This window comes from Pituophis catenifer, unplaced genomic scaffold, assembly GCF_029215685.1.
Source record: "Pituophis catenifer annectens isolate HBS135680 unplaced genomic scaffold, rPitCat1.0.hap2 SCAF_31, whole genome shotgun sequence".
NCBI classification, from domain to species: domain Eukaryota; kingdom Metazoa; phylum Chordata; class Lepidosauria; order Squamata; family Colubridae; genus Pituophis; species Pituophis catenifer.
Window position 1 is genome coordinate 603,741 of NW_027256911.1, and position 22,685 is coordinate 626,425.

At 44.1% G+C, this 22,685-nt stretch overlaps 1 protein-coding gene across 1 annotated transcript in view; it reads right to left on the reverse strand.

Moving 5' to 3' along the window:
* LOC139326289 (vinexin-like) overlaps positions 1-20,880 on the reverse strand; it is a 59,221-nt gene extending 38,341 nt beyond the window's left edge. Inside the window, exons 1-9 of the mRNA XM_070956449.1 lie at positions 20,800-20,880; positions 19,335-19,583; positions 16,538-16,655; positions 14,956-15,188; positions 11,598-11,661; positions 8,077-8,112; positions 5,977-6,064; positions 4,584-4,680; positions 3,091-3,153 (exon numbers count right to left, since the gene is read on the reverse strand). Coding sequence (XP_070812550.1) covers positions 3,091-3,153; positions 4,584-4,680; positions 5,977-6,064; positions 8,077-8,112; positions 11,598-11,661; positions 14,956-15,188; positions 16,538-16,655; positions 19,335-19,583; positions 20,800-20,847 — 996 coding nt within the window. The 5' untranslated portion in view covers positions 20,848-20,880. The remainder of the gene's footprint in view (positions 1-3,090; positions 3,154-4,583; positions 4,681-5,976; positions 6,065-8,076; positions 8,113-11,597; positions 11,662-14,955; positions 15,189-16,537; positions 16,656-19,334; positions 19,584-20,799) is intronic.
* Between the last annotated feature and the right edge of the window lie 1,805 nt (positions 20,881-22,685).

Consider the following 22,685-nt stretch of genomic DNA (forward strand, 5'->3'; position numbering starts at 1 on the left):
GGGAGGAAGGAAGGAAGGAAGAAGAGGGAGGGAAAGAAGGAAGGAAGGAAGGAAGGAAAGAAAAGGGGAGGGGGAGAGAAGGGAAGGGAAGGAAGGAAGGAAGGAAAAAGGGAAGGGGAAGAGAAGGAAAAGAAAGAAGGAAGGAAAAAGGGAGAGGGAGGGAGGGGAGGAAGGAAGGAAGGAAGAAGAGAGGGAGGGAAGGAAGGAAGGAAGAAAGGAAGGAAGGAAAGAAAAGGGGAGGGGGGAGGGAAGGGAAGGAAGGAAGGAAGGAAAAAGGGAAGGGGAAGGGAAGGAAAAGAAAGAAGGAAGGAAGGAAAAAGGGAGGGGGAGGGAGGGGAGGAAGGAAGGAAGAAGAGAGGGAGGGAAGGAAGGAAGGAAGAAGGGAGGGAGGGAGGGAGAGAGGGAAGGAAGGAAGGAAGGAAAAGGGAGGGAGGGCAAAGATGCCAGTTCCATTGTTTGGGACTGAGAGAGCAAAAGGGGAAAGTATCTTGAAATGTTCTTTGGTCCTCCCAAAACCTCCTGGAGGGCTTCTCTTCCTGGCAGCACCACGTATAGTAGGTTAACTCAGGACTTCACTGGAATGGCACTGATGCCCGAGTTTTGGAATTCGGAGGAAGAATCCTCAGAGAACCGGCGGTGGGGAGGGGGGGATTTTTTTTTAACGCCTGACATACATGCCTTTTCCTTCTGTGGTTTCGTTTTGAATTTAATCAGGTTAGGCTGCAGCTGTTCAGTATGTGGGTTACACAATCCTGCTCATTGGTTCATAGTGCAATACGGAGGGGGCCGGGAGCCAGTTGGTGCAGTGGTTACAGGAAGCGGGCCAGAAACTGGGAGACCTGACTTCTAGGCCTGCCTGCTAGTTGACCATGGGCCAGTTCTGCTCCATCACTGGAGGTTTTCAAGAAGTGGTTGGACAGCCATTTGTCTGAAGAGGTGTAGGGTTTCCTGCCTAAGCAGGGGGTTGGACTAGAAGACCTCCAAGGCCCCTCCCAACTCTGATATTTTGTTCTATATTCTCTCTCAGCCCCCTCGGGGGGAAAAAGCGAACCACATCCAAAAATCTTGCCAAGAAAATTGTAGGGATTTGTCCAGGCAGTTAAGGAATTAAGACTGATACAAAGGCAAAAAGGGAGGGAGGGAGAAAAGAAGGAAAGAAGGAAGGAAGGAAGGAAGGAAGGAAGGAAGGAAGGAAGGAAGGAAGGAAGGAGATAAGAGGGAGGGAAGAAGGAAGGAAGGAGAGATAAGAGGGAGGGAGGAAAGAAGGAAGGAAGGAGAGATAAGAGGGAGAGAGGGAGGAAAGGAGGAGAGATAAGAGGGAGGGAGGGAGGAAGGAAGGAAGGAGTGATAAGAGGAAAGGAAGGTGGGAAGGAGGAACGAAGGAAGGAAGGAGAGATAAGAGGGAGGGAGGAGAGATAAGAGGGAGGGAGGGAGGGAGGGAGGGAGGGAGGAAGGAAGGAAGGAAGGAAGGAAGGAAGGAAGGAAGGAAGGAAGGAAGGAAGGAAGGAAGGGCATAACCCTAATATGGGAGGCATCAAATATTTTCAAACTAACCCTGGAAAGAATGGGATAATTTGATGCGTCTATAAAAATGTTCATTACTGTGGAATCTATATCGTCTGGAACTTAAATCCTCTGGAAACATTTTAATTTATAACCATCCTTTTAGTCTTTCATAGTCATCTTTTTTTTTCCCCCCCTGCATCAGAAGAACATGACTCCCCACTGGAACTCATTTATGGAGGCACCAAATATCACGTCCAGCATCTGCTATTCATTACATTGTAGGCAGGAGTTAGAAAAACGGAGCAGGCTGGAGTAAATAAGGGAACGTTTTGTATTTACACTGAAATTAAGATTACAGGGGAGTCAGTCATTTCCGAAACAGAAATCACAATGCTTCAATGCTGCAGGATACTATCATGCATAGTTCAAGGATAGTGCAGCAGCATGATAACGAATACGGAATTCAACATTTTTCAAAATCTCCCTATTTTTTTTAAAAAAAATTCTACCCTAGTAGATTTGAAAGCGAATGTTCACAATTAAGAACAACGTTGGGTTTTATAGCAAAAATAAAATGAGGTGGGATAGTTAAAATGAGGAGGAGTATGCTGAGAGTGATAGTTAAAATAAAATGAATAAGTTAGGTTTAATAATAGAAATAAAGATTATAAATTTTGATTTTAATGGTAAAAATAAAATGAGTATGTTGGAATTAAACATTTCATGAATGTTTATAATAACTGTATGAATTATATTGTTAAAATATATCCATCTAAGCAAATGAAAGGAAAAAATGGAATGATAATTGGTTAGGATTTAAGATTTAAGTAACGGGTTTTTGGGGATAACGTCATAGTTAAATAGACAGATTTGAGGGAAACACTTGTGTAAAATATTAAGTTGTGTTAATTGAAAAGTAAGATTTGTTAGTAAGATTTTCACAAATACAAATTGTGAAATTTGTATTTCACAAATACAAATTGTGAAATTTGTATTTCACAAATACAAATTGTGAAATTTGTATTTCACAAATACAAATTTGCATTAATTTGTGACCGTATCAAAAGCTTCGTTTTGAAAAGATGTGTTTTATGTTTTTGTTTTAAAAATAATAAAAAACTTTTTTTTAAAAAAGAATGGAAACTGGCTTTTCTTGAACTGTATGGGCACAGACAATTTTTTCTTTTAAAAAAGACGGTGGCTATTTGATCTTTAGCACACAAAAAAAGGGGCACCTGGTTTTTAGAATCGTAGACAGCACTGTATCTCATTCGCTCTAAACTCTGACCTGGTGCATTCTTGTCTAAAGTTCTTGGCAGCCTATTTGCAGTGTGTAGCACAATCTTCAAGGCAGAGGAGGAGGCGGAGAGGAAATAACAAAGGATCCTGCTCCATGGAAGCCAGTAAACACAGCTGCACTCCAGGCGTCTTGGGAGTACCATCCCCTTTCGCTGGCTACGTTAGCCTCCCAAACCTCCGGGTTTTTTTTATCCAAGGAAGTTGATAACATATGCTTGGCTGCGTCTGACTTAACGTTGCCAGAGGCTAAATGTACATTTCCCTTGCTTTTCAGAAAGGACTCACCTCAATTGGCAGAGAGGGCGGTGATGGGCATCGTGCTGAAGATGGCGTGAAGTGTTTCTTGGCCTGTAACGGGCAAATTAAAACTTCAGTGAAAAGAAGGGCAAGTTAAGAGACGATTCAAAATTGGGACAATCAGAATAGAGCTGGAAGGGAGCTTGGAGGTCTTCTAGTCCTCAAGTGGGACTTGAGCTCAAGTCCCAAGCAGGAGACTCAAGCAGGAGACTCTATACCATTTCAGACAAGGGACTGTCCAGTCTCTTCTTAAAAAACCTCTAGTTATGGAGCGCCCATGATTTCTGGAGGCCAGTTGTTCCACTGATTCATTGTTCTCACTGTCGGGAAACTTCTCCTTAGTTCTAAGTTGCTTCTCCCCTTGATTAGTTTTCATCCATTGCTTCTTGTCCTGCCCTCTGGTGCTTTGGAGAATAAATTGTCCTCCTTCTCTTTGTGGCAACCTCCCAAGTGCTGGAATACGGCTATCATGTCCCGTCCCCACCGGCCTTCTTTTCTCTAGACTAGCCAAACCCAATTCCTGGAGCCATTCTTCATGCGTTTTGGTCTCCAAGCCTTTCATCATCTCAGTTGCTCTTCTTTGCACTTTTTCCAAAGTCTCAACATCTTTTTTTTCTAATATGGTGACAATTAATCCTGTGGGACAATGGTCCTTGGGCTTGAATTAGGAGGATGCAGAACAGGATGTGACTTCCCACTCCAGAGGCCAATTTTCCATACGGCGTTACAACTATTGTTCGACATCTGTTTTCCCTTATATTCCATTTGAGCTCAGAAACTTGTGAGCATGTGTGCCATCCTTTCATGCTTCTTGAGGTCAATGAGATTTACTTGCCAGAAGCATGCACAAGATCCCTATTTCAATATTCCACTGTACTTCCCTTGATTGGTGAGACACAAGGCCTAGTTCAGATATTAGCTGGGCCTACTGATTGTTCAGTAAAAAAAGCAGAGACATCACCCTGCCAACAAAAGTGCATATAGTCAAGGCCATGGTTTTCCCAGTTGCAATGTATGTCTGTGAAAGTTGGGCCATAAGGAAGGCTGAGCACCACAGAATGGAGGCCTTTGAACTCTGGTGTTGGAGAAGACTCCTGCGAGCCCCTTGGACTGCAAGGCGATCCAACCGGTCAGTCCTAGAGGAGATCAACCCTGACTGCTCTTTAGAAGGCCAGATCCTGAAGAGGAAACTCAAATACTTTGGCCACCTGATGAGAAGGAAGGACTCACTGGAGAAGAGCTGGGAAAGATTGAAGGCAAAAGAAGAATGGGACAACAGAGAAGGAGGTGGCTGGATGGAGTCACAGAAGCAATTGGCATGAGCTTAAATGGACTCCAGAGGATGGTAGAGGACAGGAAGGCATGGAGGAACCTTGTCCATGGGGTCGCGATGGGTCAGACACGACTTCGTAACTAACAACAACAACTGATTGTTCTATCAATGAACACTCTGCCACGAACTAAACTAGGGATTTGCATACCAAAGTCGGATTATCAAGGATGGACGACTTCCCGGGTTCATAATCAAAAATGCTCCTGGGCTCGTTGCTGGAAGCATCTGCAGTTTCCCAATTTCTCCTGCAAAAGAAAGATGAGAGAACCTCTGAAGTGCTCTGCACGATGTGCCTTTGTCTCCCTTTTGGCCCCAGTGACTTCCTGCCTTATATTTTGCAAAGATCCACTTCAGCAGGGACTGTTCCCAGCATGAGAGGATTGTTGCAATAGTCTAGAATGCCATTTTTGTACCTTTGCCGCTACGTTCCCTCCCTACATATTCTCTGGGAGTATCAATACACCCACATTTCTTGGTAAATGGTAGGTTGTGGTTGATATTGTGTGTTGTGAAACGGCAAAGCTGCAACCGCCACACAGGGATGATCTCGCATTGTCATCTGATAACACTTCAAACATAAGCAAAGTGGTGCACATACTCAGCTGAAAACGACTGAGAGATAAATCATCGAGATAATACATGTATATATTTATAGATGAATCCATTTCATGTTAAAATCTCAACAGCTCCCTCTAGTGTCACATTTGGGCACTGGCATAGGCATGGATTCAAACTGATGAATTATTCCAATCACGGACTGATTTTAGACTTGTGGGGGTCTAATTCGTTTTTCGGTCCATTCTCCAGAGCCAGATGCAAAACACTAATTCAGAAAAAAATGACACAGAATCTGGAACAAGGATGCCTCCAATATTTTAGGGGGCACTTAGTTTATTTTTCTCAAATCCTGTTGATTTGTGGATTCCCAATGCTTCCCTAAAATACTTAAGTCTCAAATTCACTTATATTAAAGTCCCACTGACTGAAATGGACCTCATTTCTGAATAAACGCACAGGGTAGAGTTGCAGATAAGCTTCTATTCATAAGGTAAAAAGGTAAAGGTTCCCCTCGCACATATGTGCTAGTCGTTCCCGACTCTAGGGGGCAGTGCTCATCTCTGTTTCAAAGCCGAAGAGCCAGCACTGTCTGAAGACGTCTCCATGGTCATGTGGCCGGCATGACTCAACGCCAAAGGCGCATGGAACGCTGTTACTTTTCCACCAAAGGTGGTCCCTATTTTTCTACTTGCATTTTTTACGTGCTTTCAAACTGCTAGGTTGGCAGAAGCTGGGACAAGTCACGGGAGCTCCCCCGCTTACACGGCACTAGGGATTTGAACCTTTCGAATGACAAGCTCAGCATCTTAGCCACTGAGCCACCGCATCCCTATGAAATATACCAAAGAAAGTGCGTAATCTCGTATCTTTATATTCAACCCTATATTTATTTCTGATGTTCATATGGCTTTGTCGCCTTTCTCAATGTTGGTGGTTTGCCGTCCTTCACAGGGGAGACTCACATCTTCCATGTTTCTACTCACCAATCCAAGCCATTCTTTTGGCGGGAGGGACTGCTTGAGGTCATCAGTGGAGGTTGGTTCTTCTTCATGAGCTCTGGAGGGTCATGATCTAGAGGAGACAAAATTGTCACTGTGTGCGATGGACAATCCTTTCCAAATGGAACCATGGATGATCGTTAAGAAGTCTCCATGGAGCCATGAGTCTGATGTCTTCAGGCCCTTCATTTGGTTGCTAAGGGCCTTCTAAGCATTGTCCCATCTAAGCGAGTGTTATTCCCACATCACTCACTTCCACAGAGTCACAGGAGAAAATATTAAATCAGAGGTGTCAAACTCAAGGCCCGGGGGACAAGAGCCGGATCCACAGAATGCTTAGATCTGGCCCATCTGGAAACAGAGAAGGACCAGCCTGCAGTGCCTCTGCCAGCAAAAATGGAGCTCGGAAGGGCCACGCACAGCCTTCCCAGGCTCCATTTTCGGCCACAACAGCCTCCTGCAGCCCTCTCATCCAGTTTTGGTCACCACACTCTAAAAAAGATGTGGAGACTCTAGAAAGAGTGCAGAGAAGAGCAACCAGGATGATTAGGGGACTGGAGGCTAAAACATACGATGAACGGTTGCAGGAACTGGGCATGGTTAGTCTAGTGAAGAGAAGGACATGAAAGCAGCATTCTAGTATTCGAGGGGCTGCCACAGAGAGGAAGGGGTCAAGCTATTCTCCAAAGCACCTGAAGGCCAGACAAGGAATAATGGATGGAAACTGACCAAGGAGAGTTTCAATCTAGAAAGAAGGATAAATGTTCCAACAGTGAGAACAATCAACCAGTGGAACAGAAGTTGCCTTCAGAAATTGTGGGAGTTTCATCACTGGAAGCTTTCAAGAAGAGACTGGACTGGACACCATCTGTCAAAAATGGTATAGGGTCTCCTGCTTGGGCAGGGGGTTGGACTAGATGACCTACAAGGTCCCTTCCAACTCTGCTAATCTGAATCTGAAAATGGAGCATGCGGCACTCCGGGGCCCCGTTTTCACTGGCAGAGGGATAGCAAAATAAAGTAAAAACAAAACGAAAGGAGAAATGTTTCCCCTTTTGCATATGAGCACGCAAGAAGGGACAGGAAAGGAGAAAGGGAAAGAGGAAAGACGAAGAAGGGAAGATGGGAAGAGAACGAGGGAGGAAAAAGAAGGAAAGTGGGGAAGGAAGAAGAAAGGAGAAATGAAGACGGAAGGAAAAAGAAGAAAAGGAAGGAAGGAAGGAGATTATAATGAGAGGGAGGGAGAGTCTTGAGGGAAGTTCTGCCTTAGCATTTGGCCACCACAGATGCCCCCGACACGAGTTATGTCAAACTGGCCATGCCCACCCTGGCCCCCCTTAGGTTGAACGCAACCCTGATGCAGCCCTGATCAATGAAAACAAGTTTGACAATCCTGTATTAAAGGGTCAATAACAAAGCTCAGCTGTACTACGGCGTTTACAGATGACAATTTTGAACCCCATACCAGAGGTGGGGTTTCAGCAGGTTCTGACCAGTTCTGGAGAACTGGTAGCAGAAATTTTGAGTAGTTCGGAGAACTGGTAGTAAAAATTCTGACTTGCCCCTCCCCCATCTATTCTCTGCATCCCAAGTCCCAGCTGATTGGGAGGAAATGGGGATTTTGCAGTATCCTTACCCTGGAGTGGGGTGGGAATGGAGATTTTACAGTATCCTTCCCCTGCCACGCCCACCAAGCCATGCCCATCAAGCCATGCCATGCCACGCCCATCAAACCACACCCACAGAACTGGTAGTAAAAAAATTTGAAACCCACCACCGCCCCTACAGTTGTTTCTACAAACTAGATCTAAGACAAGAAGCTCTGAATATTTTATTGGTGTAGTAGAATGACCCCAAAATGCATTCCCGCAGGCTTTTGTGCTTCCTTCTTGGTGCAAGTTCTTGTCCCATAAATGAAGCATCTTGAACCTCTTGTATTATGCTTTTCTCTCAACACGAGAACCCCACAATTTGCTCTCATGAATGTTGCCATTCCTGGGAAATCCTTTGTTCCGCATACAACGACCAAACATTTCCCAACTGAGAGCTAGGGAGCGCGTTCAAAAACAGAAAAAAAGTATGTACCTCTTGGTTTGTAGGGATCCCAATCCAGATCTGATTCTGAAAGAGAAGAGAGAAGTCCATGGGAGGTGGGTCAGGGTTGAAATCCAGTAGGATTTCATTTTTTCTACAACCTCTTCGGCAGAAAAAATGCTTTTAAAAGTAAAAAAAGAAGCCTCTGATGATCGCGCGGTTCAACTGGGATCGTCAGAGGCATTTAAAAAAAAAAACCCTTTTTTTCTTTTAAAAGCCTCTGACGATCCCAGCTGAGTTGCCTGATCGGCAGAGGCATTTAAAAGAAAAAAAGCCTCTGCCGATCAGGCAACTCAGCTGTGATCGTCAGAGGCTTTTGAAAGCCTCTTTGCCGAAGAGATTGTAGAAAAAATGGTTTTAAAAGTAAAAAAAAATAAATTGGCCACGCCCACCGTCACATTACCCCCCCACCAAGCCACGCCCACCAAATAAGCCACGCCCACAGAACCGGTAGTAACAAATTTTAGATTTCACCACTGATATGTTTCCTGCCACACACAATGCATCGGATTCATCATTGATGAGAAAATGAAGAGGAAAAGCAGTCAGAGATTGCTACCTCGAGAGTGAGTTGCAGATCGTAAGAATAGAAGTGTGGCAGGAAACAAACCACGTTTCCAATGCGCAAATAGGGAGGTGAAAAGAATTGGCATCTCAGTTTGGGTCTAAGCTTCATTTGGCAGACGAAATAAGATTACGATGTGGGGAAAACTCCCAGAAAAACTATGATGGTAGAGAAGAGAAATTGTTATCCACTAGAGGACGCACAATAATGGTAGTGTTCCTTGAGAAATGTTGGAAATGTCACCAGACTCCAGGATCTTATTACCATATCGGGTGGACATGTGCAGAAGCTAAGAGATATTGGACCAAGATACACATGTGGTTGGAAAAAATGATAAAGACTTTAAACCAGAGATATTTTTATTAGGGATCCTACCAGAGACATATAATAAAGAATGTATTATATGTCTATTTATTATATTTTTTATTAGAGATCCTACCAGAGACAAATAATAAAGAATTGCAATACTTAATTGCGAATGTTTTAACAGCGGCTAGAATTGTATTTGCTAAAAACTGGAAAGGAGAAAAGTTACCTACTGCTGAAGAAGTTATTAAGAAAAGGTTGGACTGTGCTGAAATGAGTAAATTGACATTTGAAATAAGAGAACAGGAAGATAAACAATATTATTTGATATGGGATTTATTTTATCAATGGATAGATAATAAAATATGGAGATAAATATGAAGTGGAAGTTGAGATAAAATAAGTGAAATATTTCTTTATGAAAATAAGCTTTGGTCATATATTGATATCCAGAAGATGGGATTGAGCACAAAAGGATGTCAATCGATCGATACACTGTCTGTAATTATTTGGAATGATGATGGTTTTATTTATTTGTTTTATTTATTTATTTATTTATTTATTTATTTATTTATTTATTTATTTATTTATTTATTTATTTATTTATTTTATATACTGCCCTTCTCCCAAAGGGACTCAGGGCGGTGTACAGCCAGCATAAAATACACAAATATAAAATTTAAAAACCGTTTAAAAATATTAAACAGTTTGGCCCATATCTAATTAAAATAAACTACCCGATTTAAATGTTTTATGTTTTATTTTTGTTTTAAAATAAAAAACAGTTTTTGCAAAAAAATAATAATAATGGTAGTGTTCCTTGATGTTTTTTATCTCAATACCCAGTCAATGCCTAGATTATGGTTTCTAAAGCCACTTTCTCAATATTGAGTTAAAGTGTAATCCATATCTTCAGAAACAAAGAAATAATCAAAATAGCGGTCCACATTGCAGACTCCTGCAACTTCTCTGCCTCTGTGGTGATTCTCTGTCAAATCTTATTGGCCTGAAATAGATGAAAGAGTTGCAGAGAAGAGCAACAAAGAAGATAAGGGATCTGGAAGTTACGCAAATCATATAATGAATGATTGAGGGAATTAGGTATGTCTAGCATATCAAAGAGAAGGATTTGGGGGGGGGCACATGATAAAAAGGGACGTGGTGGCTCAGTGACTAAGACGCTGAGCTTGTTGATCAAAAGGTCAGCAGTTCAGCGGTTCGAATCCCCAGTGCCGCGTAACGGGGTGAACTCCTGTTACTTGCCTCAGCTTCTGCCAACCTAGCAGCTCGAAAGCACGTAAAAAATGCAAGTAGAAAAATAGGGACCACCTTTGGTGGGAAGGTAACAGCGTTCCATGCGTCTTCGGCATTGAGTCATGCCGGCCACATGACCACGGAGACGTCTTTGGACAGCGCTGGCTCTTCGGCTTTGAAACGGAGATGAGCACCGCCCTCTAGAGTCGGGAACGACTAGCACATATGTGCGAGGGAAATCTTTACCTTTACCTTTAACATGTCAAAGAGAAGGATTTGGTGGGGGACACATGATAACTGTCTTCCAATATTTGGAGGGCATGTCACAGAGAAGAGGGGGTTGACCTACTCTCCGAAGTACCAGAGGGCAGGACATGAAGTAATGAGTGGAAGCTTGTTAAAGAGATATTCAACCTAGAATTAAGGAGAGATTTCCTGACAGTGAGAACAATGAATAGATGGAACAGCTTGATTCCAGAGGTTGAGGGTGCTCCATCATTGGAGGACTTCAAGAAGATCCTTCCATTTGACCAAAATAGAAGGTCACCTGCCTTGAACTAGAAGACCTCCAAAAACAAGGTTCATGAGGGTAAAGACTATTTTTATCCTGGTATACAATGTGAAGAAATGGTTTAATGTGTGAACCAGGAATGAAATGAGGGGAACATTATGCAGGGGAGAGAAAATGGAAGTTGTCAGGGCACTGCTATGCTGCAAATGGAGAGAGAATCTAAAATGATTGAGATGGTTTTTGGGTCTAAATTATTGTTTCTCAACCTTTCAAATGTGTGGACTTCAACTCCCAGAATTCCCCAGCTGGCTATTCTGGGAGTTGGTACACTGATCTAAATTAGCCGTGGGGATGCAGTGGGTTAGAGTGCGGTACTGCAGGCCAATTCTGCTGACTGTCAACAGCCGGCAGTTTGATTCTCACCAGGCTCAAGGTTGACTCAGCCTTCCAGCCTTCCGAGGTCGGTAAAATGAGGACCCAGATTGTTGGGGGCAAGAGGCTGACTCTGTAAACCGCTTAGAGAGGGCTGTAAAGCACTGTGAAGCGGTATATAAGTCTAAGTGCTATTTGCTATCTTCCTTTCCTTCCTTCCTTCCTTCCTTCCTTCCTTCCTTCCTTCCTTCCTTCCTTCCTCCCTTCCCTTCCCTTCCCTTCCCTTCCCTCTGCCCACTGCCAACAGTTTGATCCTGACTGGCTCAAGGTTGACTCAGCCTTCCATCCTTCCAAGATGGGTAAAATGAGGACCCAGATTGTTGGGGGCAAGAGGCTGACTCTGTAAACCGCTTAGAGAGGGCTGGAAAGTACTGTGAAGCGGTATATAAGTCTAAGTGCTATTGCTATTGCTAAATTAAGAGGATGCTCTGAAAAAGCTCATACCTGGAAGTTTACTGTGGATTTGCTGGAACATGCTGCGATACCAGTCCTTAGGACTGTCTACACTCTGCAAAACAAAACATACATGTAAAATCAGTAACAGGAAAGGAAAGATGGAACGAAGGAACACATACTGTGAAGGACTAGGCAACATCTTTGCGTGGAATTCGACAATCCTGTAACATGACGGAAAAGTAAGATTCTCTCAGGAGTGCAAGAAGACTTTGGCGCAGTGGTTAGAATGCAGTATTGCAGGCTAATTCTGCTGACTGCCAGCAGTTCAATTCCGACCAGCTCAAGGTTGACTCCTCAGCCTTCCATCCTTCCGAGGTCGGTAAAATGAGGACCCAGATTGTTGGGGGGCAAGAGGCTGACTCTGTAAACCGCTTAGAGAGGATTGTAAAGCACTGTGAAGCGGTATACAAATCTATGTGCTATTGCAAATACGCAATGCACAGTCTACCAGGAATCTTGCACAGAGCAAACAGGCAAGTAAATGATGAATTCTGAGGCAGTGTAGAGTCTATAACTGACCTATGAAGTAAATGTTATATATGTAAAATGTCTTGCAAACTGGAACCCTTTGAGCTTCCTTCTTTGCTACAAAGTTAGTAAAGGAATAAGAGCTTTGATGCAAATACCAAATCTATGATCAAGGTTAAGAGACTTAGAAAGAGAGAATCTCCTCAGGGGAGTAATAGCTAATGGGCAAAAGAGCACTCGCTCTTAAGATTGGCTTTCAATTTGTAAACTGCAATTTATATTAACTTAGCATTAGATTTTCACTCTATTAACCCAGTGTTAGATTTTTATGCCAACTCTTGCAAGGAAAATACCATATTTTTTGGAGTATAAGACGCACCTTTTCCCCCCCCAAAAAAAGGGTGAAAATCTGGGTGCGTCTTATACTCCTTGGTAGTACAGTGGTCTAAGGCACCCTGTTATTAAGCTGGTTATTAAGACCAGCTGCCTGCAATTACTGCAGGTTCGAATCTCGCCAAGGCTCAAGGTTGACTCAGCCTTCCATCCTTTCTAAGGTAGGTAAATTGAGGACCCAGTTGTGGGGGCAATAAGCTGACTTTGTATAAATATACAAAAGGATGAAGGCTATTGCTTAGCACATTGTAAGCCGCCCTGAGTCTCCAGAGAAGGGCGGCATATAAATCAAATGAAAAATGAAAAAAAAAAAAGATGAAAATACTCCAAATGTAGCCCAGCCCAGCTTCTCAAACGGAGGTTTCAGAGGCTGAAAAAAGCATCAGAAACGAAGCTTCAGAAAAGAAGCCCCCAAACAGAACTTCAGAAAAAAAGCCCCCAAACCGAACTTCAGAAAAAAGCCCCCAAACAGAGCTTCAGAAAAAAAGCCTCCAAACAGAGCTTCAGAAAAAAAGCCTCCAAACAGAGCTTCAGAAAAAAAGCCTCCAAACAGAGCTTCAGAAAAAAAGCCCCCAAACAGAGCTTCAGAAAAAAAGCCTCCAAACAGAGCTTCAGAGGCTTTTTTTCTGAAGCTCTGTTTCAGAGGCTTTCAGAGGCAGGAAAAAAAGTTTTTTTCTGAAACGGAGTTTCAGAAGTTTCAGAGGCAGGGAAAAAAAGCAAAAAAAAAAAAAAAAAAGCAAGGCACAGAGCTCACAACCAAGGAACCTATTGCTAAAATTCACCTCTGGGAACAGCTGATTGGGGGTATTCCAGGAGGCCGATCCACCTACCACCCACCTCCCCAAAAACTAAGGTGTGTCTTATACTCTGAAAAATACGGTATTTTTATGGCGATGAGACCACAGAATCCACTCTATGTCAGATCGACGTTTGGATAATTTTAAATCCTGGGTGTCAAACCTACAGTTTTCCAGACATCATTGAACTACAAATCTCAGCAGCTTCAAGTGTGAGCCAGTGGTAAAAGATGCTTAGACAATCCAAGAGGTCCCCAGCCTGTGACAGCTAGGCAGTGGGTTGTATTTTTAAAAATGAAGAGGGGTGGAATTCTTTGTCTAAGAAGGAAACAAAAAGGCCAGAATTTATCCTTTCCAGCAGCCAACACCTAGATAAGCAGGGATTAACACCAGACAAACACTCAAGCAGAAACAGTAGTTTAATCAAAGGAGACAAACAAATCAAGCAAACAATCAGGCAGTAAACAATAGTTAAAGGACCACCAAGGAGTAAACCATACCCTCCCCAATGCTGGCAAGGCAAGCAACTATATATAAACAGGGAGCAAACCCCAAACTCAAGATAGCATTGATGATGTTACCTAGTTGGATAATGAAATGTCTTGCAAGCAAACAACCTGGCTCAGAGAGCCCCAAGGGCTGCACTGCAAATATTCTCTTCTATTGGTACCCAAAAATATACGCATTGCACTATTTCGACCAATTAGATACAGATAACTTTATATATTTAGAACAATCTATACCAGTGATGGCGAACCTTTTACTTACCGATATCTCACCATATGCGCAGGATTCGTGCACGCAATGCATGCACGCAAACGCTGTCTGTGCACACGTGCACAATCTCGCACGCATGCACAGGAGAGCTCTGAAGACCAGCTGGGTCCCTTGAATTGCACGCATGTGCACCAGAGGTGCATGCATGCACAGTTTCAGATGAGCTTGGCGACGGCTCGCGTGCCTGGAAAAATGGCTCTGCGTGTCACTTCCGGCACGCGTGCCATAGGTTCGCCAACACGGATCTATACTCTTGATAGTATTGACTGCAGTATCAAATCAAAATGTTATCAGTCAAAAATGAAGGGAAAAGCATCACAATAGGAGTTATGAAGGGATAGCTTGCCGCAGGACAATTCAAAAATTCAATTTTAAGTGTTCAAAATAAATTTTAAAAAAATATTTTTAATTTTTGTCATTCACATTTGTTTTGTTTGTTTCGTTTTTGGATTTATATACTGCCCTACTCCCGAAGGACTCAGGGCGGTGAACAGCCGCAGAATAAAACACATAAATACAAAAATTTAAAATAGAATAAAAACGAATTAAATAATTTGGCTGAGACAAATTTAAAATCCCAATAATTTAAAAACAAATTAAAATTTACATTTAAAAGGGGGAAAAAATTAGGCCAGGCCAGCTTGATGGCAAAGCATTTCATTTTGTCCCTCCTTTTGATCCTTTGTTTAATGATTCTGCTCCACCATTTCTTTGATATTAGTGTAACTTTTGCCCCACAGCAAGTTGGCCATGGCAACTTGGCTGTGGCAAGTTGGCCATGGTGAATTGTTGTAGACCCAACTCTGAATTAATTAACGTGATTAATAGTTCAACCCTGAGCTCCGTATACGGAAGAAAGATACTGAGAAGTAGACATTTTCATCCTGTTTACAATTGTTCCAAGGACTCACCGATCGAGAGGCAAGGGGCATCCCAGACTCATCCACTGGCCCGATCCCATCGTACTTCACCCAACGTTTCTCCTTCCTCTTGCCATCTTTCGTCCAGGTCGCTGACCACCCTGGTTGTGCTACGCCGTTCACAGTCGGATAATTGACTGAGCCATCCAAGTAAGGAGAATGAGCAGGTTCAGTTTTCAGTGGTCTAATTTCTTTAGCAGGCCAGGTTGGGTACCAATTATTCGCTGCCAAGAGATACAGTCAGATCATAATGAGAAGATGGACGTAATTGAGCATTACGTCCATTCGGCCGAAGAGGTTGTAGAAAAAATGCTTTTAAAAGCCTCTGACGATCCCAGCTTAGTTCCTTGATCGTCAGAGCCTTTTTTTTTCTTTTAAAAGCCTTTTTTCTACAACCTCTTCGGCCGAAGAGGTTGTAGAAAAAATGCTTTTAAAAGCCTCTGACGATCCCAGCTTAGTTCCTTGATCGTCAGAGCCTTTTTTTTTTCTTTTAAAAGCATTTTTTCTACAACCTGAAGAGGTTGTAGAAAGAATGCTTTTAAAAGCCTCCGACGATCCCAGCTGAGCTGCGCGATCATTAAAGGCATTTTTTTTTTACTTTTAAAAGCATCTTTTCAGCTGAAGAGGTTGTAGAAAAAATGCTTTTAAAAGTAAAAAAAAAAAAAGCCTCTGATGATTGTGTGGCTCAGCTGGAGATGGGAGGAGGGAACAGGGATTTTTGCTACCGGTTCTCCGAACCACCCGCCGCCATCACTACCGGATCGGGCGATCCGGTCCAAACCGGGAGCATTTCACCCCTGTGATTATGTCACCTTTTTCAGTGCCGTTGTAACTTTGAGCAGTCCCTCTATGAACTGTTGTAAGTCAAGGACTAACTGTACTGTATATTTTACATCCTTTCCATTAAAAAAACCCTCAAGACTAGCGTTAGCATTTTTTTAAAAAAATTTTTTGATTTATTTGCCGCCCTTCTCCGGAGACTCAGGGCGGCTTACAATGCGCTAAGCAATAGCCTTCATCCTTTTGTATATTTATACAAAGTCAGCTTATTGCCCCCACAAACTGGGTCCTCAATTTACCTACCTTAGAAAGGATGGAAGGCTGAGTCAACCTTGAGCCTGGCGAGATTCGAACTTACTTTAATTGCAGACAGCTGGTGTTAAATTACAGTGCCTTGTCTGCAGAGCTATCCAGGCATTTGCTCTGTTTCCATCTAACATCAAAAACGCATTGGAGATATCAAAATTTTATCCCATCTAATTACTCCCTGAAAAGGAGGCAAGAACGATAGAGAGAGGTGGGAGGGTTGGCTTTTAGACCCGCTGCTGAATTTAAACACCGTCTTTTACTCAAAGCTCTGCTGTCAAAAAGGACCATCAAAGGCTCCTAACTCTTCCCCTGGCAGGAGGAACACAAAGCTAGCCGAGCTTTAGAAGTGGGTCTCGTTGTATTTAAACTTAAAAGATCAAGCACAAATGGATAACAGGAAGATAAGGCAGCAAGGACTACAAAGTGTTTTGCGCCGCTTGCCAAGGAAATCTATTATCGCTCCCATTCTTGGCTGGAGTATTACCTGAACTCTGCTGAGCTGTTTTCCATGGCTGGGATATCCCATTGTACACCCGGCGGGGAGTTGTATCGTGGAATTCAAAATTCAGGGTATTAGACCCACAATTGCGAATCACAGGAACCTATATATATATATATATATATATAGAGAGAGAGAGAGAGAGAGAGAGAGAGAGAGAGAGAGAGGGAGGGAGGGAGGGAGGGAGGGAGAGAGAGAGAGAGAGAGAGAGAGAGAGAGAGAGAGAGAGGACAGATAAAAGAACATCATCCATTAGTACGCAACTTTTGCTCTCTTTCAAAAATCTCTCCGTTGTGAAAACGGGAACACATTTCTCATTGCTCAATTGTGCATCACAGGAGTTGATCACAAGCTGAGGCACGCCTTCTACTCAGTGGTGGGTTTCAAAAATTTTTACTACCGGTTCTGTGGGCATGGCTTGGTGGGTATGCCTTGACGGGCGAGGCAGGGGAAGGATACTGTAAAATCTCCATTCCCTCCCCACTCCAGGGGAAGGATACTGCAAAATCTCCATTCCCTCCCCACTCCAGGGGAAGGATACTGCAAAATCTCCATTCCCTCCCCACTCCAGGGGAAGGATACTGCAAAATCTCCATTCCCTCCCCACTCCAGGGGAAGGATACTGCAAAATCTCCATTCCCTCCCCACTCCAGGGGAAGGATACTGCAAAATCTCCATTCCCTCCCCACTCCAAGGGAAGGATACTGCAAAATCCCCATTTCCTCCAGAGCCTCTCTAGCAACCTGTGGAGGGCGAAAATGGCCTTTCCCACCTCCAAGGCCCTCCAGAGGCCGGAAATGGCCCCTTTGCTGACTTCTGGTAAGTTGGCAAACGGGCCGTTTCCGGCCTCCGGAGGGCCTCCGGGGTGGGGTGGGGAAGGCTGTTTTTGCCCTCCCCAGGCTCCTAGAGAGGCTCTGGAGCCCGTGAGAAAGCAAAAAGTGGGCCTCTTCCACCCACCCCCAGGCCCTCCGGAGGCAGGAAACAGCCTGTTTCCCTACTTCAAGTGTGCCCAGAAGATCCGAAAATCAGCTGGCCAGCGCGCCAGAGCTGAGTTCACGTGTATGTATATGATGACAATCACACCAATGAGGTGATTTTCATCCACTTGTATCAGGTTTCGTGACATTATTACATAAGCATGTCAATGGTAAGATGACATGCACTGTCGTTTTGACATTTTCACAGCTGGTTTGGAACACCTGAACATGAACACTGGGCTGTTAAGCCCTGTTCAGGGCCTGACCTTCTTGGAGAACAAACAATCTCTACAGGGGTGGGCTTCAAAAATTATAGCAAGGGGTTTTCTACGTGGTTGCTGGGTGGGCGTAGCCTAATCAGCCTCCTGCACTACGCGGGGGGGAGGCCTTTTTGCCCTGCCTGATGGGTGAAATGCTCCCGGTTCGGTCCAGTTTGCCCGAACCGGTAGTAAAAAATGTAAAAAAAAAAAGTTCCAACAATCAGCTGAACGACACGAAATCATTGGAACTTTTTTTTTTTTTTTTTACTTTTTTAGCATTTTTTTACTACCAGTTCTCTGGAACGGCTGTGGTCCGCGATCGTCGGAGCCTCTTTTTTTTACTTTTAAAAGCATTTTTTTTTACAACCTATTCGCCCGAATTAAAAGTAAAAAAAAAAAAGCTCCGAAGATCGCGCACCACAGCTGATCACACACCCCCCGTGTGCTGTTCTACTTACCCCATGCCTCCCTTTGGCATGCACTGCGCGCGCACATACACACCTCGCATTTGGTGCGGGTTGGGTACTGCGCATGCACGCACGCAGCTGAGAGAACCGGTAGTAAACTGGTTCAGATTTCACCACTGCTCCCTGGGCTCTGGAGGCTTTCCTCGAGCCTCCGGGAGGGTGAAAACAGCCTCCCCAGGCTTCAGCAGACCTCTGGAGGCTGGAAACAGGCCCATTTCCAGCCTTCCCGAACTTCTGGTAGGCCCGTTTTTTGCCCTCCCTGAATCTCTGTGCACACCCTACACTTACCTGCACCCAAAACGGGCCGTGTGGGGACTCCTGGGTGGGGCGGGGTGGGTGAGCAGGGCTAGCCAGGAGTAGGATTTGGGGGTTCTCTGAACTGCACAGAATCTTAGCTAGAGGTTCTCCCCTGCTGTTGTGGCTCCGTTACCTGAGCCTGTGTCATCGGCAGGAGAGGACTCTGAGAGTGAAGGAGAGGAGTTGGCAAGGCCTCCCTCTCCAGGACCCTCCTCTCTGGCAATGCCTTCGGTGTCCGCTGAAGGGCAAGAGATAGGGCCAGGGCCAAGCACGTCCACGCAGCCACAGGTGGACAGTGATGAGGGTAATGAGTCTTGGCTGGATCCTCGGCAGCGTCACAGAGATAAGCACGCGCAACAGAAGAAGAGGCGTGCCAGAGATTAAGCTGAGTCACTGGACCACACCCCACAGGGTATAAAAGGGGGTGAGGTGGCCATTCAGACTCTGTGATGGACAAAACTAACTACTATCGAGTCACATTGCATCTTTGGAAACAGCATTATCTGCCTTGGATTTAATTACGGACTGGACAATTCTTGAACTGTGTGTATCTTGTTTATGAGTAAAGTTCTTGGCAAGCAGCTACTGGGTTGCTGCCAAGCCTCTTATCGCAAGAATTTGTTGTCTGCCAGTTTATTTAACCCCTGGCTGTCTGTTTGTGTGTGTGTGTGAGACAGGGACAGAACATCTGCGAACCCCTAGCAGCCCACCCATGAATCTCTACAAGTAACTCATAAGCCCCAATCTTCCCATCGGCTTGGCTCAAGGAAGACAGACTCACTCTGTAATACTTGGGGTTCCATTTACTCTGTGGGGTGGACGTGGCCCGCGGAGAGGTGAGGCTCCCACTACGGATAGTTGGGCTCTTCTGGAGGTGTGAGGGGATAAAGTCATCCAGCCTAAGACCGAGAGTTTCCACAGAGACCCCGGCTCTCGAGTGATGTGGCAGAGATGTGAAACTGGAGCCTCTCGAGGCAGGTGAAGGAGGTTCTCCGCCATCATGAAAATGCTGCTCAGCAGGTGGCAAACCCTGAAGGGAGTGGGGTGGGGGGGGGAAAGAAAGAGGTTCAAGACTTTCAATTTGGAAAATTGGAAACTGTTGATGTCGAGGTGGTGTTTTGTTTTGTATCCCAGAATTGTCTCCATGGCTAAGACGCTGAGCTTGTTGATCAGAAGGTTCGAATCCCTAGTGCCACGTAACGGGGTGAGCTCCCGTGACTTGTCCCAGCTTCTGCCAACCTAGCAGTTCGAAAGCACGTAAAAAATGCAAGTAGAAAAAATAGGGCCCACCTTTGGTGGGAAGGTAACAGCGTTCCGTGCGCCTTCGGCGTTGAGTCATGCCGGCCACATGACCACGGAGACGTCTTCGGACAGCGCTGGCTCTTCGGCTTTGAAACGGTGATGAGCACCGCCCCCTAGAGTCGGGAACGACTAGCACATATGTGCGAAGGGAACCTTTACCTTTATTGTCTCTGCTGTCATTCTAAATCTCCTGGTTACAACTAGAAGGACTTTCCCACCCTCTGCTCCTGACCTTTTGGCTGGGAATGCCCCAGATTCTAACGGGGATTTCCTGCAAGCAGAGAAATTGTTGTTTGTTGATCATTAGTTCCTATTTCATAGGCTCTTCCTGGACATCACGAGCAAGCCATACGTGCCCACGCCTTTGTTTTGGAGACCGAATCATCCCAAACACATCATCATTCCTTCCATGGGAAGCTGAGAACAGGAATGCCTACTTTTGACTCTGGACATGCCTGCTGTCTAGAAGGGCCATTGCTGGATTATGCCTTTATTTATCAGAAGCCTCAATGGCTCCTCTGGGATCTCAATCCAACATCCCTGACATCAGCTCAGAAAATATTTCCTGTTATTTTAAAGAATCGCTACGCGTTACGCAAAATGAGGAGCCTGAGTGGCGTAGGAGGCTAATGCCTCCTGCTAAGGCAGCATTTAACATCCAGCTGCCTGCAATTACTGCAAGTTCAATTCTCACCAGGCTCAAGGTTGACTCAGCCTTCCATCCTTTCTAAAGTAGGTGAAATGAGGACCCAGTTTGTGGGGGCAATAAGCTGACTTTGTATAAATATACAAAAGTATGAAGGCTAATGCTTAACGCATTGTAAGCCACCCTGAATCTCCGGAGAAGGGTGGCATATAAATCAAATAAAATAATAATAATAATAATTTTTAAAAAAATCAACACTAATAATAATGCCATGGCAATTTGAAGCATAGACACTCACATTTGTGGGGGGACGAAGCATTCCGGATCCGGAGTTGTCAACCACCATCAAAACTTGTCCGATGCAAACACTTTCACCTTGAACAGGAGGATCAGCTGAAGGTTGTTTACTCCTGAGTAAACAGAGAACAAACCTGTTGTACGAAAAGGGCTTCAAACTGCATCAGGAGGTCATACTCTCTGCACTCCTGATTCAAAACATCCTCTTCCCTAACTATTAAGGACCTCCCATCAGAAAACCGTAGCATGGAGCCTTCTCATATTCAACAACATTTAGAAAGGAACAAATTGTCAGATATAGTGAAATATTGAATGAAAAAGGTGAACTTAAATCTATGCAAGAATTAGAAGTACAAGGTATAAAGATGAACTGGTTTTCTTATTTGCAAATACAGTCTAGACACGATAAAGATTGTAAAACAGAAGGTTTTTTTATAATAATTTGACTAGTTTAGATAAAATTTTAACAGGGACTGATGAAAACATAATTAAAAAACTGTATGGATATTTATTAGAGGTTAAACTGGAAGACGAACAAGTTAAAGAAACAATGATTGCTTGGGGCAAAAATTTTGGACATGGAATTTATTTATTTATTTTATTTTATTAAATTTCTATACTGCCCTTCTCCCGAAGGACTCAGGGCGGTGAACAGCCACAAGATAAAACACATAAATACAAAAATTTAAAATAAATTAAAAACGAATTAAATAATTTGGCTGAATTTAAAATACCCCATAATTTAAAACAAATTAAAATTTACATTTAAAAAGGGGAGAAGATTTAGGCCAGGCCAATTGACTTAGAGAAATGACAGAAAACCGTAGCATGTGAAGATGTTCGCTCAACAAATATAGAATATAGTACATAGACTGATAAGAGTTGGAAGCAGGGGTGAAATCTACTTATCTTCCTTACCGGTTCGGAAATGCACACGCCGCGCCGTGCGTGCGAGCATCATATGTGCGCGCAGACCTTCTGCGCATGTGCAAACCTTCTGAGCATGCGCAGAAGGTAATGAACACAATACTTCCTGGTTAAAACCAGGAAGTAACAACACCCAGGCGGGTGGGCGGAGCTTTGCTCCACCATCGCTACCGGATCGCCGAACCAGCCGCCAAGATCGCTACCAGATCGCCCGATGCGGTGCAAACTGGGAGGATTTCACTCTTAGTTGGATGGGACCTTGAAGGTCTTCCAATATCCTCAAGCAGGAGATCCTATACTATGCAGGACAAATGCAGTCTCTTCTTGAAAACGTCCAGTGATGGAAGCACCCAGAACGTCTGGAGGAAACTTCTGTTCCATTGATTAATTGTTCTCATTGTCAGGAAATTTCTTCTTACTTTTAGGTTGGATCTCTCTTTAGGTTATTTCTTGTCCTGCTTTGCTGCTTCGGAGAATAAGTCGACTCCCCCTTCTCTGTGACAGCCCCTCAAGTCCTGGACGGCTGCTATGATATCACCCCTAGTCCTCAAGAGTATCAAAGGATACCGAGAATCCTATCCCTGATCTGTTTTGTTTTTTGACAGTCAAGGACAGTCTTCGGAGCACAAAAGCTGGGCAGCCTCTCGCTTCCTCTGTTTTGTGTAATTACTCTTCAGTTGCTAGCCAACTTTCCGGCACATCACAATAATGAATCATTACTCTTAGCACTTAAAGGAACCTATGCGTTAGTCACCCTTGTCAAAATCTTCGCCGAACTGTGCTTTTAGCGGGGGAATGACATAATGAAACACAAATTAGCCAACCTCATTTAGCTTAATGCATTCGGGGAGCAGGGCCAGCTATTGGCTTACAGCTCAGCTTGCTATCCAAAGAGAGAGAAAAATTGGGTTAAATCCATACACCATGGTTAGCTTCAAAACAGGGGTGTCAAACTCAAGG